Raw genomic sequence first — 13,332 nt, forward strand, 5'->3', positions numbered from 1 at the left:
TAAGTAAAACTTAATGAGTGAATGAAATGGTTAGGAGAACTGTTAATCAACAGACTACCAGACTACCCCTGAATTAAAACCTTCCATTAAAAAATRAAAGCTTCAGTGGAGCCAAGGCATTTTACSGTTTCCCACSGAAGTTTTCCCCCTCCTCCTTTGTGTACTTTGTTATCTAAATTCTGGGGTCAAGAGACCCTTCTTGTGTATTATTGAAATACGGTGTAAGAGCAATGATATTCAGCTGTCTCTGCACATGGGGTAAGTCTGATATCAGAAACTGCTCAAGAAGATCATGAAACTATTATGTAATTGTCATACCAAGTTCTTAGTAGTTAAAAATTCCCTCTGTATTGCAACATCTATTTATATGTCTATAAATTAGAAACAAGAACTGCTGACTAGCTAGCAGACTAGCTAGAATTATACAACTTCCCACTAGCCATCCAACCAACATTTCAGCAGGACTACCACTTATTATGCTATTAAGCCTCTACTTACAGAATCACAGAATACTTCTGGTTAGAAGTACCTCAGGAAGTTTGTAGTCCAACCTCTGACTCAAAGCTGGTCAGCTGTGACTTCAGTCACGGGGGACTTGAACTTTAATCCAGACTGGATAATTTATTTTTTTGGCAAAGTCTATGTGTATTTAGAAGTATGATTATTTTGAGAAAAAAACAGAAGAGTTTATATGTTTATTTCCTCATTAGTAACAGCTAGAGCTCAATCATGAAAAAAACCTTGTTTACTGAAGGTTTACTTGCTTAATATTTATCATTTACTGAAGATAGTGAAATATCTTTTAAAAAAGCATAATAAAGTGTGTGTGTGTGTGTGTGTGTGTGTGTGTGTGTGTGTGTGTAGATAAAAAATGTCTGGTTATATAGGTAAGACTGCAGCATTTGCTATTACAACCTATTTCAGGGAAAAATGGTGGTTTTGAGGGATGGGGATGGGGGCAGGGGGTTGTTTTGAAATATAATACAGGATCACACAAAACCTAGATCTTCTGTCAAGTAGCTTTTGTTAGCAAAGCAGCACCACTCAGAAGACCACAGTGATTAGTAAATCCAGCAGAGACAGAGCAGGGTGATAGCCAAAATGTTTTGTCTATGTTCCTATTCTGCTGGAGGACACAAACTGTCCCTTGAAAGACTGGCAACAAAGCTACTTTGAAGAGCACAACTCTGTTGAAAGGGTGTGTAGCATTTCACATGAGCAACTTTATGCCTTGTTTTGATCAATCAGCTGAGTTAGGAGCCCCAGCAGTTTCCAGCCTGCCACTCCTGCCCACAGAGGGCTACAGAGCTGAACTCTTGGTTTGAAGGGGAACTATGGGGCAACAGTAATTCCTCAATCCCAGACTGCGTGTGAACTTTATTTCCTACCTTCTCATCTCGGAAATTGAGAAATTGCTGGAAAACGTCACTTTCTGAGACAACGGGATGGCGACACATTCTCRTCATCCAAGCTTGCAGCCTCTCCATGCGCATTTTGATAAATTCTTCTTCAAAGCGCCCTGTTACACATTGAACAATAATTGTTACAATTATAGGCTAATTTTTTAAAAATTAGTTTCTTCTTTTAGCTTAAATTGAAACAACCTGTAATTCATCTGGTGAGTTATTAACAATTTAATGACACAGAACGTACAAGAATCACAGAATCCTGAGTTGGAATTGACTCACAAGGATCAACAAGTCCAACTCTTTAGTGAATGGCCTGTTATGCTACCAAATCAAAAGAACCTTAAATTACAGTATACTGTTTACTGATCAAGAGTTGTCCTCCTTTTTAAGATAGTCAGGAAATACTAAAAAAAATGTAATACGCACCCACAATTCAAATACATTTTAAAAAAATACATTTTTTTAAAAAAAGGTTAAGAAAAATTTGGGTGGAAAAAATAGGTATTCAGGTAATCCTAGAGAAAAGCCAGGCACAGGCTTCGAATACAAGTATTTTTCTGATACAGTCTAACAAAATCTTGGTCAATATGAGGTTCAAAAACATCGAAGAAAAAGGAACTACAGCCCAAATGTACAAGCTAATAAATCACTGAAATGAAACTGCTCAAAATTRAACAATGCTCAAAAAACACTGAAATTGCATTGCTCAGAAATATTTGAAATTACTCAAATTCAAATCACAGATTTAAAAAGCAGTGCCTCCTTTAAATATACTTCCATAAAGGTTAACTGGGAAAAAAAAATCAAAATATCTTTGTAAATCATATGCACAAATTGGTTAAAATACATGTACGTAAGACAGTAAATGATTCTTTTGGTATTCAATATATTTTTAACACCAACTAAATAAGTAACATTTTTGAGTTTTTTTAACCTGTAATGCATCATCACTGCATATTTGTAAGAACCTTTAAGTTTTATCACAAACTGTCTTCTTGAGAGAATCCTTTCTAATTTAAAAAAATGCATGACATCAGACTTCTGAAACATACGGTGAACAGGATTTGAAAGGAAAAAGAGATTCTCCACTCTTCTAATTTCCATAGCAGCACAGATGACAAGCCTTGAACATGTGTACTCCTTCAATATAATTCTACTGTATAGTTACTATGGCAGCAAATCTACAAGGTTGAGTTTTTTTGCAGTTTGGTTTGGGTTTTGTTTTTTTTAATTGCAACTATGGAAACTAGCAAGACTAGCAGGAAAATAATACAACTAATGAAAAATGAACTTTGTGTATGAGTATTTTTCCTGCAAATAAGTAAAAGAAAAAATCAAACACTATGGAAGAGACATTCTATACCCTTCAGTAATCCTTTGTTTCATTTTTAATCTATACAGAAATCCTGCAAGGCATGCAAAACAACGGAACAGTACCAGTGGGAAGTTACATATTGGCTATTAAGCATATAATCACCAAAAGCATTTATCATCAAAACCAGGATACTGACAAAATCTGCCTCAAGTCTTGTTTTGTCAAGACCAATAGACAGAAATGCTTTTGCAGACAGTCTTCAGAAAAAAGCCTCCTAACCACAATGAAAGATAAGCACCCTTTTCCCAGTTTCCTCATAATTTCAGAAAAAAAAGACATGCTTTTTTAAAATAATTTTATGGCATGAAGCAAGTTATTCTCTCCCACAGATTCCAAAAGACAGAAATTCACAGGCAATGGATTTTGCCAAGATGTGATGACAGACTCTTGAGTCTTTTAAGATATAGTTACAATGAAATCTAGAGACCCCATCAGGTCTTCTGATTTTTTTCTATTAGACATGCATACATTTAAATAAAAATGCTGGTCAATTCTAAACACGATGCTAAGGGGAAGAAGTCACTTCCTCACTTTTCAGTTTCCTCGGCATTTATCCCAGCAACTTCATCAATGCTTAGCTTTCTTCAAACRCAGCAGAGCTGCTGCATTTTGAGTGATGCCCACAGCCACATGGCTGGCGACATGCCGGTGCTTGTATGTTTGGTTTTGGCTGTTTATCTTAAAGGCTGTATAAAAATCTTACCAGAAAACATAAAAGTGGAAATCACCTAAAGTAATGCATTTTCCTCCCATACAGGTATCCATTCTTCACATGCACTCTAGCACATACTTGTAGAAAGGAAGCCAAAGACTACTGAAAATGCATAGGCATTGTCATATTCTATTGCAACGATTAAAGCTATGCACATTTAAAGGATCCAATTCCACTTTTCCTTAAGTCAAAACAAATGATTTCCACAAGCTTCAGACAGTTTGGTCAAGCTGAACTGACATCAAACCAGAGCAGAATGATATACAAATGAAAGATGCTTTCTAAAACAAGTGTGAAATCAAGCAAGAGGAGAAACAGTTGCAACAAACATTTCACTTGGGAGCAAAAAAAACCCAGTTTGTCAGGGGATGCTCCCTTTCCTCTACAAACTTTGTATTAAAGCTCCCACAACATATGTACAATCAAATGCAAAAGAGAAAAACCCAAACSAAACTAAACACAATGCACACCCCTCCCCAACCCTCAAAAAACACCAAAGACATTTGCCCAATCAGCAAATATTGAACATAAGTAGCTATCTTTTCTCTCTAATTACTACATGAGTAACTAGGGGGTTTTGTTTTGCTTTTAATTACCTTTTATTTTAATCAATGGACTAGATAACTCAACCTGAGTTTTGAAGTGATTCTCTTAGTACTTTGACACTTTCTTTAAAAATAATAGGAAAAAGAAACAGTAAGAAATAACTGAACCTGTAAAAAAGTGATTTCCTTATTTCCCATCCCATTAATTCAGAACTGGAATAATTACCTGTTACTTGCTTGTCTGGAAGAGAAGGGATTGGAATGGCTAATCCAAATTTAACCAGGAGCCGCTCATACAACCAGTCAAAGTGCTTGTATCTGTGGTTGACAGACCGGTTAGTGTTCTGTAAGAGAAACACAACTCTGAACTTGGACATCTACACATGGAGACATGAAACGAGCATGACCAGAATGGTAAACACATGGAATGTAAATAAAATTTATGATTTAGAGCCTTATTACAGAAATAAGGCTGAAATTYTAGAACAAAACAAATCCTTGGTGCAAAAAAGTACTACTACCACTTATTCTCAGAATGCTCTTACCAAGTCACATGAACTGTATTATTTGTATATACAAATGACACATATTTGCTAGACAAAAGATCCTGTTTCAGATACACTTACAGTGCAGGTCAGCTGATACTCAATGTAGCTCTTGAGACCATACATTTTTGAACCTTTTTTGGGATCTGCCACCACACAGTCAAATGTAGAGGTAGGATATACCCACATTGGGCCATAATCACCAACCTGAAAGAAATTGCAAATACTATCTTTAAATATATCATGTTGCACCAGATGCAAACAAGGAGACAAATATCTTCTCTCTTCACTTCAGAATTTCCACTGATTTCAGTGAGAGTCTGGAAACAGAAGGTCTTTTTGCAAGCAAGGGTGAATGACCACAGTTGAGTTTATCTTGTATATTTTACAGTTTTTCCCAGATAGCAAAGGAGTGGTGAATTCTAGGGTTATTTCAACCACATTTCACTAGAACAGCATATATACAGAAGAGTTTGTTTTCTAGCTCAGAAAATGACCTGACCATCCGGACAGAATATTGCAAACCTCTAAAAATGTAGCTCCTACGTGCAACTACTTAGATAGCTGATAGAGAGTTTAACATATTTGCTTGCCTTCCCAATCCCAAAAAGGCTTATGTTCATCACAAGTAATGCAGATACAGCATAAGGAAAAAAGTACTGAAAATAATCATCATCATCATCATCACACTTAATGATTTTTATTATGACAGTTCTATTTCTAATTGTATGTTTAGTATCAGTTTCTTCTGACCTAAATACACATAGCAACCTTGCGGATAAAACTTCAGTTGAAAAAACAGGGAAAGGTGAGGACGATTATAAAACCCAACCAACCAGCAAAAAGAAAGTGACCCCAAAACAAACCATACCACTCATACAGAAAAATTGCGTAAGTCCCCAACTTACAATTATGGGAATTTTCTCTTTGGGTTTTGCTAGCTGCTTTGCCAACAGGTACTGTTCCATTCCAGGTTTTGCAAATCCAGGAAATCTAACAATAAAATGAAGTGATAAGTTTATTCCAGATTCTCCTTTCTCTGACAYATGCAGAATTACCTGCCATTACAGGAAAAAAACCCCTAAGTATTTCTCAAGTATAGAAAAGAATTTGTGCTATTTACTTTAACAGCCAGCAGTTTCCACTGAAAAAGGAGAAAAGTTTTAACTACTGACATCCAGCTTTTCTTGTGTGTCTGTAATACAGATCCGTWCTTCCAGAGTGAAGTGGCTATTTGTGCTCAGCAGTCCACCATTCCAAACATAACAGGAGGACACAAAGTAACATCTGTCACTCCTGTCCAGCCCCACCCTCTCTGGAAATACCACACACACAGATGCTCATGCACCTGAGATTTTAAATTAAGAGTATTCAGTCATCTGAAAGAATGACAAACAGCAGATTTATCAAGTGCTCCTAAACATGAGTTATCTTAAATAATTTATCCACCAATTAAAAGAAAGCCACACAAAAATCACTGTAATGTCCTTAAAGTCTTACAAAATGTCTTATAAAAATCAAATGGTGGTCCTCWTTCTAATTAGGAAGATAATCAGCCCTTGAAATGTTGCCAACCTGCTTGCAGAAACACTTCACAGACAAAAAAAATCTCTTAAACAAGGTATTTTTGAGAGTTTACAAGTGAACAATGATGCAGAGATTCTCATGCAATGCTGGACACAAAAACTCGCTTGTGAAAAAGATTAACTAGTCACACAGAGACAGTTGATTTTAGTTACATACCCGAGGAACCATTATTCTACAATCTTTTTCCACTCTGCTTTCATCCACTTAGAGATTACCACACACTAACTCTCAGAATAAGAGCAGTTTTAGAATAAACACTAAGGTGCCACATGAGATAATGCTAGTATAACCCTGACAAAGCTTGATGCTACTGTAAGATTTTTATCTATAAAATCAAACTTTGTGTGGTTCAAAAATTAACCTGCATGATGCACAAACACAGTAGAACAGAATTTTTCCCCACTAGAAAATCAAATTGCTCAAGAACTATGGGGGARTATCTCTGATCAGTTTCTACCATATGGACAAGCCATCCACCACCTTTGACTTTCATTAAGAACAAACTGTCAAAGACAGTTAATTTTAAAGACTTGAAGTTCAGGCATTGAATAAGGGTCGTTTGCCTATATGATACCTCCGAAAATTATATGGCTCTGCCATGTACTTTTCAAGCTTTCAGGGATGCGTGTCCTCTGACTGCTCATGGAGTACACTGAACTACAAATCCATCTTCTCTTCTACCCCAAAACTGTAATATTTACATTGCTTATTTTAAGAAGGTTGAGTTTACGTATGTTGACAAATTCCAATTCTCTTCAATATATATACATTTCCCCTGCATATTCCATTACTTGTTAAGTGGTAACTTCATAGCAGCTGCACGAGAATTTCCACGCTGGACCCCCCCAGGCTCTGATGCCTCAGTCTCCTTGTAACCAAGGTAAGATGGTGAAGTGGATTTTGGGTCATCCCAGTCATCATCCCAATCATCGTCATCAGCAGCTGCTGAAGTACAGGAGGGGAAAAGAGATAGGGAAAGGAGAAAGTTACATAATTTCTCTTCATAGGCAGAACCAAGTACTTCAGCATTCACCAACCATTATGCAAACAATCAACCAGGTAAATTTATTAAAATCTAGTTCAGCTTTCTATTTTATGTTTCTTCCTTAATTACCACTATCTCCACCAAATACAACCTGCAAAGCACTGCACTAGAAATCCACTGAGGGGAAAGRAAAAAGTAAACAAACAAGGAAGAAGAGATGATGGTGTGTTAAGTGGAATTCAACTGAGTTCCATATTCACAGACTGCAGGTTAATATTCCCCAGTTATGGGCTCTCCCCTTAATTTAGGCTGTTACTACAAAAAGGTAGAGAACCTCCTGAAAGGCTAGTCACTTCTTAAAATTAAGGATTTAAGAAACCAGTGCCTAAGAGCACAAATTCAAGGGAGTTTGAAAGTTCCCATTACGCAATCTGAACAATATGCCTAAGAATAGATTATGGATGCCCAAGACTTGGATTTGTCAGATTTCCATACAAGTATCAGGTGTCTGTTACTGTAGATCTGATTTTAAAAAAATTACTCAGTTTTTAAAATCCCTATTATTTTAGTGTCCAGATTACTCACATGGCAATGTGCTACTAGCAAACTGGTTTGGTTTTGTTTTTYAAATAAGCCATGGTCTACAGTTATGAAGGATGAAATAATTCCTACCTCTGCTGTCCACCTACTCTAACTTATTAAAGAGAAAAGAGAGCATTATTAGCACACCTGGTCCTTGATATGCTTGTGGATGACCAAATGCTGCTCCTGCGTCCCAGTTATTTGAAGCGTTGTTTCTCTGGCCAGCTGCACTTTCAGGTTTTGTTGCCCAACTGTCAACAGCATTTCCATTATCCCAGTTCCCAGACTTCCCAACATTCCAGCTGGACCAAGGATCATTGGCAAGGCTTGCCTACATCATATGAAGACAAAAGTAAAGAAGAATTGCTGAAGAAATGAGAAACAACCACATACTCTTTTCTTGAAGTCTTTGATTTCCTGCTGGTTGGCTGAGTTTGCATTCAGCAGTTCACTTGTTTGATTTAGAAGCAGCTGCCAAATCTTGCATTTCCAGCTACACAACTCTTACATGCAGCAAGCACCTGGAAGAACTGATCAGCTTTCCAGCAATGTGACACCAATACATACTAATAAGTGTGCTTTTCCTCAGGGAAATGAAATTATTTGTTGCAACAGTGTTAGGRAGCAATCTCATCCATGGTAATTATTTTACACTGACATCTTAAGTATGGTGCTTGTGAACTATTAATTATCTAAAGCCATGAGCTAATTAGCACATTTAAAACCAGAACTCAGAAGTCAAGAATGAGGTTTTTGCAGATACTTATTTTATCAAACTCAGATTAGTGGCTTTACTAAAAGCAAATAATAAATTGTGTACCCACACTATCACTATTGGTGTGGCCGGTAGGGAGTTAAAGCCTAACCCTGCTGAGCTTCTCTGTCAGAGCTTAACTCCTTCACAGTGAAGATGAGGGAAGAAAAGAGACATCTGCCAGGGAACAGTCTGGTATCTCCCTGTAGACCTGCTCTCTCAGCATAAGCTTGTAGTGAAGGTAATCACACACCCCCTCTGTTGTGGAGGTGGAAACCTCAGTGGAGTGCAGAGCMGACGTGTCTCTAACTACTGCATTTGGCAAGTTCATCTTGGATTAATAGCTTAGCAYCCTGCTCAGCTCCTTGATTTTAACRCTACACTTTGAAAAGGCATTGACTAGTTAAGTGTAGTCTACTCCAGACACTTAGTGCAGAGACTTGCTGGCAGAAAGAAAACTGCACACATATTGAAACCCACACACCCAAAGTGTAGGAGGAAGAAAGAGAAGAGGAAGGAAAGCAAACAAAGCTGAGAAGGCTTGTCTTGTTCAGCAGAGGGAGAAAATGAGTTTTTAAAAAAGAAGTCTTAAATCCTACTGATGCTAGTGCATAATTTTTATTATGAAGCAGCATATAAAAGTAGAGGTGCCTAATATAAATTCATTATGACTGTAACATTTACACGTATCTTAGAACATTTAGCAATACAGGAAATTTAACAAAACTCCCATGAAAAGCCAAATTATTATCTGCAAAAATGTTGAATAAACTTGTTACACAGAAACAGTACAGTTACTCCACATACTCCACACATTTTTTTCACTGCTAAATATTCTCTCCTCACATTTCATCTTCGATATTCTACTTATAATAAGAACTCTCCCTTCAGTTTTTCTCAAATAAAGTCACCTGACAGTCAGATTTCACAAACACAAACAAACCATAGAGACTCAAAAATGATGCTGATATCATATAGCACCTTATGTCTTTAAATTCACAATCCCCGGGATCTGGAAATTAAGAGCAAGCCCCCAGGCTGAGGAGAAAAATCACCATTCAGAAGACTTGTAAGTATCAGTAGGTCTCTAGGAATTGACAGAGAGAGACAGATAAAGTGTTCAGCTTCTATAGTGATAGCTTGGGGATTTTTTTTTTGTTTTTGGAGGCTGAAACCAGTGCAAGAACACTACTCCCTGGGGGAGCAATAACATTCTTGGATAGTTGACACCCAGTGCTACTTTGAGTAAATTACAACGAAATTGCTGGGAGTTTATACCAGTCTGCTCTCTTCCTATGATACCCACCCACCTCATGAGTTCTTGTAAAGAGAAATAATCATACATGGCATTAGTCAGAGTTCACTCTTCACTAAATGAAAACACACAGGGCTAGGGCCCAACCACATGGAAAAGCATGCTTACTTCTAAGATAACTTGGAGCACCTAGAAAAGACTAGTTTGCATCATATTACATGCCTATCCTTTGGCAATATATGTTGTCCTGATCACTAGCAAATGAAAGCGTGGAAGTGGGATGACTGCCAAAAGACTGAGTAAAGTTTTCCTCTTCTCTGTAGTAGTTCACATTAAATCTGGTACATGACTAAGAGGCAAAGAAACCTTAAAATCTGCTGCAAAAAGGGGAAGACAATAATATTAACACTGGGTACACTACTAAACACTGACTGTCAAAAGAAATCATCAAACTTGCAGACAAATGTTGATACACACTAGATGCTGTACAGTAAACGGAAATGTATTACTTAAATTGTGAGCCCAGATGTCTTATCTCTATGTACCTATATGGAAGCACTGTTCAAATTAGCAAATTTTACTTTAAAGTGTCCAAGAAAGCTCTGGGGTAAGCTCTTGCCCCGAGGTGTACCACCCATAGACTGTAAAAGGGGTGGAATATTCTACTTCCCCCTCTGTTCCTTTCAGGCAAAGGGTCCCCATTTCTTCCCGAAGCTCTGTGGACGAGTGAAAGAGATGGCTTAGGAATATATATATATAGATAACAACTTTCAAAGAGCACTTATAGGACTCCCTTCACCTTTCTTGAAACGTTTTCCTACATGCCCACATACTGTGGACACTCCTAAGGGGTAGTCAACAATCAGTAAACATGGAGAAGGGCCCAGGAATCAAGCCTACCATCCTCAKGGTTCTAGAGCATCATTTATTAAAAATTATTAAAAGGGTAATCTTGGCTCCAATCAGCAGTTCCGTGTGTCTCAGCAGCTGACAATMTCCATACAAGAAGCCATTTATATGGCCTAGCTCTGGTTGTATAAACCCTAACTAAAACATCAAGTATTTTGCAAATGATTAAATTACATGTTCTTACACCTTTAGTTTTCCTTAACAGAAACTGATAATCCTCTGCTCTCTCCTCAGCCATCAAAAAAAGGTGAAGAGCCTTGCAAGTAGCTGATTTAGTCAATATTTGATAGAGCACACCTAATATCCAAGTATTCAAGCCATCTCCAATACACACAAAGAGAAATGCCACATCACACAACAAAGAAACTAATCAGCCTTCAAACTGCCTCTCTTTGCTCCCCAAGGTAACATCAAACAAGTACACTGAGATTAAATTCAAGGATAAAGTCCTAAAAAGCAGCTGATTTTCCCTTTTGTAGACTACTAGGAACTTGCTCACTCCTACTGTTYTAGGAGAAAAAACAAGACAAAAGGGCTATGTCGTGAATGGACAATAGAGGGAACCATTACTGAACGCTGTAAGAGGAATCCACAAAGGGCAGATTCAAACTCACTACAGAAACAGATCATAACTGATTGGGCCTGGGGGATGGCAAGAGAAGTTCAGTATGTTTTTAAAGATCTAATAGTAGTTGAATGAGAAAAAAACCCTCCACAACAGAAAAATCCTCAGCTTGGAAGTGGAATGTCAGTATCTTTACCAAATCAATCATGGATTAAGTAGTGACGTATTTGCTGCTTTCCAGAGAATTCAAAGCTATAGAYCATAAAGCTAAGATAAGGACCGAGGTGTCTCTGTGCCCCAACTAAAAATTTTTATTTGATCTCTTGGCTAACTAATTTGTTTTTGGCAGACTCCTTCCTCATATTAATGCATGCTGCTGATGGACAAACAGATCCATTCTACTCCTGAGGGACAAAAGCCAAAACAAACATAACATTTAAATGGTAAAACTAATTTAAGTACCCAAAAAGACCTAGGTAACTGTRCCATCAAAAATAATGACCTCCAACTGAAAGAAATACACCTTCAAATCTACTCACAGACAGAAGCCGTGCTGAAGCAGTGAATAGCAAAAGTAAGCCTGATCAGATCAARGGAACTTCAGGACAGTCAAAGCTGCAATGTTATGCTCTTGAAAAGGGGTTTTAAAAGAGACAGACAGCAYAGAGCAATGGCAGAAACTACAAGAAAAGTCAAGGTGACTCAGCTGAATAGCTCACAGGAATGAACATACCTCTACAGGTTTATAGCTGCCTTAGTGACCTGCGTGGAAACAAAGCCTTAAGCATTCTCAGATGTTACACTGAACTTAAGTTCTTTGGATAACAAACTCTGATAGATACATTTTAAAATGCAAAAAAAAMCCCAACTAARTGAATTATACAGACACCTTAAAATCAAGTGTTTTTCTCCAGGAAGAATGATGAAGGGCTAAAAGCCTACTCTGCAGCAATCACAGAACTGCATTCACTGTGCTGTATTTAAGATAGAACAAGTGTGTACATTAGCAGATAACTGAAGCAGCTGCCATACCTATGATATTTTATGGCCAAGCTTTCTTCTYGGAAGTATTTACCTTAGCATTGTGGTCCAGGGCATTTCTTCCACTTCTGAAGGAAGGCCCTCTTTTCTATAGTACAATGTAAACATCCTTAAAGAAATCCTCTAGGAAAAGCAAAAGTGGAGATGGGCTAGATTGTAAAGAATAACCAGCCTTATGGACCTACATACTAGAATGCTCCTGCAAATACTTGAAAGTGACATGRGCTCCAGAAGCAGCTGGCAAAGAAACTGTAGCAATGCTGTCCTTGGAACCCATTTGTTTCTCAGCCACCCGTGTCCTCTCCTTCCTTCCASACTAAACCATGGTTCAACACCTCCACTACTAGCCCCACTGCCCCCTTCATAACTTAGTCTCTGCACTGGAACTGGGCTTTGCCTACTCATAAACCACACAAAGCCAAGATAGACCCACTGGAAATGCCTGGTTTTCAGCCCGAAATAAATCTAAACCACCAGTGGACAAACCGAGATACTACCATGAAGAGCAGAGCAGTTACTTTTCTATTCTTTTCCTGATTCCAATCCCATTTCCTTACCTGTAAGGTTATTCACAACCAAACTGGGCTGCATTGCTTGTGCACAGTGCAGGCACAGGATTTCTGTCTACTATCTCCTGATTCAGCTAAAAAAAATCTCTTTGAAGTACAGAATGGTGTTTTAGAAAGATAAACTGCATAAAGAATACTCAGTGATAGGATGAAGGGAGGGAAAACACATCTATTGTCATCCTAACTGCTTCAAGGAAATTATTTTTTTATTAGAGTTTGCTTAGTTTCAACTTTCAGCCACTAAAAATCCTATATAATTTATTCAATGAACTCTCTCAGGCTTCTGTCTTTRTTACTAACACCTGCACCTGTAAATGGCAATCAAGTCACTTCTTTATATACTTGTCTTCTCTTAAGCTGATTTAAATTCTTAATGGTTTCTTACTGAAACACGGATGAGAAATTTCAGTTTTCCATGCAGCAATCACAGCAATGATAGAAAGAGGAGAAKGGCTCCCTGTTCCTCTTTGATGTTCTCTAGACATTCCAGAATCAGGCT

The 13,332-nt window shown here is 37.7% G+C and overlaps 1 protein-coding gene across 2 annotated transcripts in view; it reads right to left on the reverse strand.

The window, feature by feature from the left end:
- The window catches only part of SNX9 (sorting nexin 9), a 61,190-nt gene that overhangs the window by 17,525 nt on the left and 30,333 nt on the right, over positions 1–13,332 (reverse strand). The window contains exons 5-10 of one of the 2 annotated variants that reach the window (XM_057364856.1): positions 7,888–8,071; positions 6,965–7,115; positions 5,495–5,579; positions 4,668–4,793; positions 4,268–4,385; positions 1,389–1,519 (exon numbers count right to left, since the gene is read on the reverse strand). In XM_057364856.1, coding sequence (XP_057220839.1) covers positions 1,389–1,519; positions 4,268–4,385; positions 4,668–4,793; positions 5,495–5,579; positions 6,965–7,115; positions 7,888–8,071 — 795 coding nt within the window. Of the gene's footprint in view, positions 1–1,388; positions 1,520–4,267; positions 4,386–4,667; positions 4,794–5,494; positions 5,580–6,964; positions 7,119–7,887; positions 8,072–13,332 lie in introns of both variants that reach the window. The other variant, XM_057364855.1, reaches the window with a different exon arrangement.

This window comes from Malurus melanocephalus, unplaced genomic scaffold (genome assembly GCF_030028575.1).
Source record: "Malurus melanocephalus ecotype Western Australia unplaced genomic scaffold, MMel_1.1 scaffold_43, whole genome shotgun sequence".
NCBI lineage: Eukaryota > Metazoa > Chordata > Aves > Passeriformes > Maluridae > Malurus > Malurus melanocephalus.